Genomic DNA, 6,684 nt, shown 5'->3' with positions numbered 1-6,684 from the left:
ACTAATGTAGACTACCTGGACTAACCTGGACTAACCTGGACTAATGTAGACTACCTGGACTAACCTGGACTAAGCTGGACTAACCTGGACTAACCTGGACTAACCTGGACTACCTGGACTAAGTGGACTACCTGGACTAACCTGGACTAACGTAGACTACCTGGACTAACCTGGACTAATCTACACTAACCTACACTAACCTAGACTAACCTAGACTACCTGGACTAACCTAGACTAACCTGGACTAACCTGGACTAACCTGGACTACCTGGACTAATGTGGAACATCTGGACTAACCTGGACTAACCTGGACTAACCTGGACTAACCTACACTAACCTACACTAACCTAGACTAACCTAGACTACCTGGACTAACCTAGACTACCGGGACTAATCTAGACTAACCTGGACTAACCTACACTAACCTAGACTAACCTAGACTACCTGGACTAACCTGGACTAACCTGGACTAATGTGGAACATCTGGACTAATGTGGAACATCTGGACTAACCTGGACTAACCTGGACTAACCTGGACTAACCTGGACTAATGTAGACTACCTGGACTAACCTGGACTAACCTGGACTAACCTGGACTAATGTAGACTACCTGGACTAACCTGGACTAACCTGGACTAATGTAGACTACCTGGACTAATGTGGAACATCTGGACTAACCTAGACTGCAGTTAAACATGATCTTTATTTTTGATCAATATATTGATTAATCAGTTGATTGATCATGATGATTAAACATATTCACAATCAGATTATTGGATCAATGAAGCTGAAAACTGTGGACTGATTAATGCTGATCGCTGATCAATCATCTCTTCAGTCAGTTCAGGGGAACTGATTCATCTCCCCACCAGCTGGTAGGAAACATTACATTCATACCTCCCCCTGCCCCCCCCCCTCCAGTTTTCCCTTCTGATTCTCCCTGGCATGTACACGGGGGGGGGGGGGGGGGGGGGCAGACCACACAGCTGTTGGTCATCCATCCTGCTGCACGCTTCAGCCACGCCCACACGCTGACGTGACTGACATGACAAATTCTGCTTATTGTGCAACATCATCATCGATTATAGATTATTTATAGATGATTGATAGATGATTGATTATTGATAGATGATAGACAGATTATTCATAGATTATTGATAGATGATTGACAAATTATTCATAGATTATTGATAGATGATAGATGATTGACAGATAGATGATTGACAGATTATTGATAGATTATTGATAGATGATAGAGCAGCAGTCGAGCGTGTTGTAATTGTCTGAGTTAAGGTCAGGTCTTTTCTCTGTGTCTATCTTCGTCACACTCAGTCTATTTTAGCTGAAGGACTAGCTGAGGGGGGGGGGGGGGGGGGGGGGGGGGGGGGGTGAGACCCTGCGGCTCAGGTCAGCAGAGGTCAGACTATAGAGATGTTTTAAAAGGATTTTTCCATTCAGGTCAATTAGTTCTTCTTAACCTGGTTACCAACCGCCGGCTCAGCCAGAGTCAGCAGCAGCGTCATGTGACCTGGCTGTTTGTCCTCCGACACACAGGAGACCTTTTCATCTGCATGTGGATGAATGGATTCTCACTCTGTTTAAGTCTCATGTGTGAGCACGACCGACAGATCAATGTGAACAGCTGATCGATCGATAGACTCTGTTTTCAGCTCAATAAATGTGTAAAGACATTTCTGATTGTTTCTTTTCATCTCTTCAAACACAGACTTGAAGTCCATAAACACTGGGCACTACCTTTTCCCATAATGCACTGGGGCATGGGTGGATTATAAGAAAATGGACCAATGGCAGACGAGCAGCACGTGCTGTGGTCATGGCGACAAGTTACAAACTTGATCAGCATCAGTTAAAGCTGCGTGTTTCACAGCCACGGACAATCACTCGCTGTCCATCCTCACCTGTTCATGCTCCTCAGGGAGGGGTGGAGGAGGGGGCGTGGCCAGCTGGTTGCCGTGCTGCTGTTGATGCTGCTGCTGCTTCTGCTGGTTGTTGTTGTCACGGGCGGCCATCTCTGCCATCCTGCGCTCCATCTGCTCCAACCGCTCCAGGATGGACATCCTGAACTGGTTATCTGCAGACAGAAAACACACAGAGTGAGACCTCTTTATAATTCTGTTGTTTCTAGATGTCTTGGAAAGAAGGAAAGAAAGAAAGAAAGAAAAAGACTAAAATCACTTAAATATTTAAATCTCTAGTAAAATAAAATGTGCATATAAACATCAATGATTTAACTATAAACTATTAATTGTCAATATTGTCACAGTTATAGCACCTGCTAAAATGATGACATCACTGTGACATCATGAGTGAAATAATGATGCGTTTTAAACTGGACGTCACTGTCATTCAAAGCAAACATGAAATCTTTAACCAATCAGCTGCTCTGTGTGTGTGGGTGTGGGTGTGGGTGTGTGTGTGTTTGTGTGTGTGTGTGTGTGGGTGTTTGTGTGTGTTTGTGTGTGTGTGTGTGTGTGTGTTTGTGTGTGTGTGTGTGTTGACAGCTCTAACCAGGAGGCAAATGGAAAACTCCTCTCTTAAATAGCTGTTTTAAGAGAGCCTCTTTAACACACACACACACGTTGACATATTGCCTTCCATGACCCCTGACCTGATTCTTACCTGAATCCTCAAACTGTCCTTAGAACACACAACAAAGAAACACACACACACACACACACCCCCTGTTTCAAATGGAAACTATCTCGACTGACTTCAATCATGCTGCCACCTGGCACAGTCACAGTGTGAGAGGAAATAAAAGCAGACTCCCTAATATAGCCTCATACACTGTGACACACACACACACACACACACACACACACACACACACACACACACACACACACACACACACACACACACACACGGGACTCCCTGGTGGAGCTGCTACAGTTATTTTTCTGCTTTGATGTGCTCACCAAGTGTTTTGTTTTAAGGAAACCTTAACAGGAAGTGACAGATTTGTGGTTAAAATCTGCTCTACCTCTACACACCTGCCCGTTACACCTTCCTTCTCTGCACCTGTCTGACCCCTGAGGTTCAGAGCCTTCAGCCCTGTCACCTCCACTCTGGAGCTCACTTCCTGTTTTCAAATCCCACCTCCTCAAACTTATTCTGTTTAACTGAAGCATCAACATGAAGAACCAGAAGCTGCAGTTCCTCTAACGGCCACTAGAGTCTGGCTCCAACAGTGAGTCAGTCCCCATAGACTCCCATGTTAAACTGTCCAACTTTACAGCAGAAATAAACATGTTTACAGCCTGGTACAAAAACTGTTCTGGTCTCTAGAGCTAATTTCCTCCTTCATGACACCTGTTTATATAACTCACCTGTTTATAGAACTCACCTGTTTACATTTTATTAAGGACTACAGTTATGGAGGATTGAGGACGTGGCCTCTTTAAGTGACAGGTGGGGGCCTTCACAGTTAGCTAGCTACTCAGCGTCACCTCAACTAATTCAAGTCACTGAAAGTAGCAGGTGGCTGGTTGCCGTGGTTACTGACCAGCAGTGTAACCATGACAACCACTACAGAAATACACACACACACACACTTGTCCTACCGTCCTGCTGCCGCGTGTCGCCTCGCTGTTGTTCGTCCATCTTCTGTCTGTCTCTTTGTCCAGATATCATCCCTCCCTCCCTCCCTCCCCCTTTCTCTCTCCCTCTCTCTCTCTCTTCCCTCCCTCCCCCTTTCTCTCTCCCTCTCTCTCTCTCTCTCTCTCTCTCTCTCTATCTGTCTCTATGTTGCTAGCTCGCTCAGTGTCATGGGTGAGCACAGATGAGGAGCATTTTGGGTACGTTATGATGTCACAAGATAAGTTAACACACACTTGATCTTAAAATGTGCAGTGACGACGATGAGAGATTTAACACACACACACACACACACACACACACACACACACAGTCTCAGTGAGCACACTGAACGGCCGTGCAAGGATCAGTTAACTTTAAAGCCAGAGAGAGAGAGAGAGAGAGCGCGCTTGGTCGTCCAGTGCAGACTGCAGGCTGCAGGCTGGACGTCCAAACACAGCAGCAAAGCATGATGGGAAATCCACAGTGTTGGAGGGGGGGGGGTGACTGATAGTGTGTCCCAACTGACTGTGTGACATTCCTGGATCTGAGCCTGACCCGAGTGATGACAGTGGAAAACAGCTCCAGCCCATCAATCACAGAGCGACAGACGGAGAGAGACAGAGATGAAGGGATGAAGTGGATTCCTGGGAGGAGAGAGCAGAGGGCAGGCAGCCTGCCAACACACACTCTGCCCTCACCTGATGATGGTGCCCCCCCCCCCCACATACAACTGACTGATTATTCACAGTCTCTGACACTATCCAACACACAGCTGAGCTCAGTCAACAGCTTGTGACAACTCTACACTGAGCATGTGCGAGCCGGTGTAAACAGGAAGTAGATTGTCTCCTCTGAAGGAGGAACAGCAGAGACAGTTGTAGCATTAAAACAGAGAATGTAAGTGAACAACAGCTGCAAAGACAACAAGGTCAGTAACACTGTGATTCATCATCATGTTGTATTCACCACTGGTAGTCCAGGCTGATCAGAGCCAATCAGGAGAGGCCATTTAAACAGGTGTCAGTTTCTGTCCATCCAGACTACACAACCCCGGAGTTTTCAAAATAAAATGCAAGCCTGAGTTTTCAGAGTAAAACACAACCCCAGAGTTTCGTCGTGAGGACGGAGCAGGAAACATAGAAGAAGAGATGAGTTTTGATACTAAACTGTAGTGGTGTGGACGGAGCCTCACACTCAGAGGAAGGTGTAGCCGCTGTGTTTCTGGTGCAACAGCACCTGGACAGGTGACAGGTGTGTTTACAGTGTCTGTGCTCTGAGAGACGTCACAGCTGGAAAATGGGTGAAAGTTACTGAGTTAATTCAGAGCTGTGGTCTTCTGGGAGTTACCTCAGTTCAAAACCTACATAACTTTATTGTTTCTGAAGGGAAGAACAGCAGCTGACAGCCTGCTGATAACTGCAGCTCTGATTTAGATAATCAGGAGACGGCAGAGCGGGAAGAGGAGGCTTAAGAGACACGCACACTCTCAGTATCAGAGTCTGTCTGATTGGCTCATCCATCACTTAAGGCTTGTTACACAGTCAAAGCCTCTGGGTTCAACCTCCAGTGCTGTGGAGTCTGACTGCTGCTCTTCATCAGACTGTATCCACTGTTACTCTCAGAAACAGCAGTGAAAGCACGTGAGTCACACAGTTCATGTTTCAGAATATAAACCCATGTTGATGAAAGTGTCTGGGTCTTAGTAAGAACAGGAAACATCAGGTTTACAGCTGCTGTGATCAGTCGCCATCATCAGCGACTACCATGAAAATAAGACGCGCGCGCGCACGCACACACACGCACACACACACACACACACACACACACACACAAACCCCCACGCACGCACACGCGCACACATGCAAACGCACTCACACACACGCTTACACATGCACACACACGCACACACACGCACACACAAGCACACAAAGTAAAAGGTGTGGCAGAGGCTGCATGAACAGAACCAGGTGAAGTAAAGGGGGAGCAGGAGGAGGAGGAGGAGGAGCAGGAGGAAGAGGAGGAAGAGGAGGAGAAGGAGGAAGAGCAGGAGGAAGAGGAGGAGGAGGAGCAGGAGGAGGAAAAGGAGGAGCAGGAGGAGCAGGAGCAGGAGGAAGAGGATGAAGAGGAGGAGGAGGAGGAGAAGGAGGAAGAGCAGGAGGAAGAGCAGGAGGAAGAGGAGGAGGAGGAGCAGGAGGAGGAAAAGGAGGAGCAGGAGGAGCAGGAGCAGGAGGAAGAGGAGGAAGAGGAGGAGGAGGGGAGGAGGAAAAGGTGGAGGAGCAGGAGGAGCAGGAGGAAGAGGAGGAGGATCTGACCGTCCAGTGAGAGCCAGTCGAGCTGGGAGCTGGGCAGGGAGCTGGCGTTCCTCGCTCGGTACTCGAACAGAACTGAAGAGGAGACGGAACCTCCGGACTCCAGAACCTGCAGACACACCAGACCGGCCTCGTGGGCTGAGGGAGCACACACACACATCAGGTCATTTATCCCTTTATTAGCCTGTGTGTGTGTGTGTGTGTGTGTGTGTGTGTACCGGGGCAGTAGCAGCGCAGCACGCCAGGCTGGATCAGTGACGCAGGGACGGTGCTCTGATCGAAAACACACGAGTATCGACCCGACAGCTCGCTCCACGGTCCTGTTATCAGAACCTTCACCCCTCCCTGAACGCACACACGCACACGCACACGCACACACGCACACACACGCACACGCACACACACGCAACACACACACGCAAACACACACACACACAAAAGGAAAACTATGAACACACAGGGATGTACTCAACAGATGAAATAGATGCTACATATGAAGTGTTTGACCTTTGACTCCTCATCACTCCTTATGCGTCTACTGGCCTGTAATTGGTCTGTAACTGGTCTGTAACTGGCCTGTAATTGGTCTGTAACTGGTCTGTAATTGGCCTGTAACTGGCCTGTAACTGGCCTGTAACTGGCCTGTAACTGGCCTGTAATTGGCCTGTAACTGGCCTGTAACTGGTCTGTAACTGGTCTGTAACTGGCCTGTAACTGGTCATGTAATTGGTCATGTAATTGGCCTGTAACTGGCCTGTAACTGGTCTGTAACTGG

The 6,684-nt window shown here is 48.0% G+C and overlaps 1 protein-coding gene across 1 annotated transcript in view; it reads right to left on the bottom strand.

Annotated features, from left to right (window-relative positions):
- camta2 (calmodulin binding transcription activator 2) overlaps positions 1-6,684 on the bottom strand; it is a gene marked incomplete at its 3' end in the record, with an annotated part of 19,546 nt that overhangs the window by 2,214 nt on the left and 10,648 nt on the right. The window contains exons 13-15 of the mRNA XM_087171866.1: positions 6,128-6,254; positions 5,913-6,047; positions 1,903-2,092 (exon numbers count right to left, since the gene is read on the bottom strand). Coding sequence (XP_087027992.1) covers positions 1,903-2,092; positions 5,913-6,047; positions 6,128-6,254 — 452 coding nt within the window. The remainder of the gene's footprint in view (positions 1-1,902; positions 2,093-5,912; positions 6,048-6,127; positions 6,255-6,684) is intronic.

This window comes from Seriola lalandi, unplaced genomic scaffold (genome assembly GCF_002814215.2).
Source record: "Seriola lalandi dorsalis isolate HSWRI2012SDOR001 ecotype SW California unplaced genomic scaffold, Sedor1 jcf7180002050012, whole genome shotgun sequence".
In the NCBI taxonomy this organism is placed as follows: Eukaryota; Metazoa; Chordata; class Actinopteri; order Carangiformes; family Carangidae; genus Seriola; species Seriola lalandi.
This window is presented reverse-complemented; position numbering and strand designations above follow the sequence as displayed.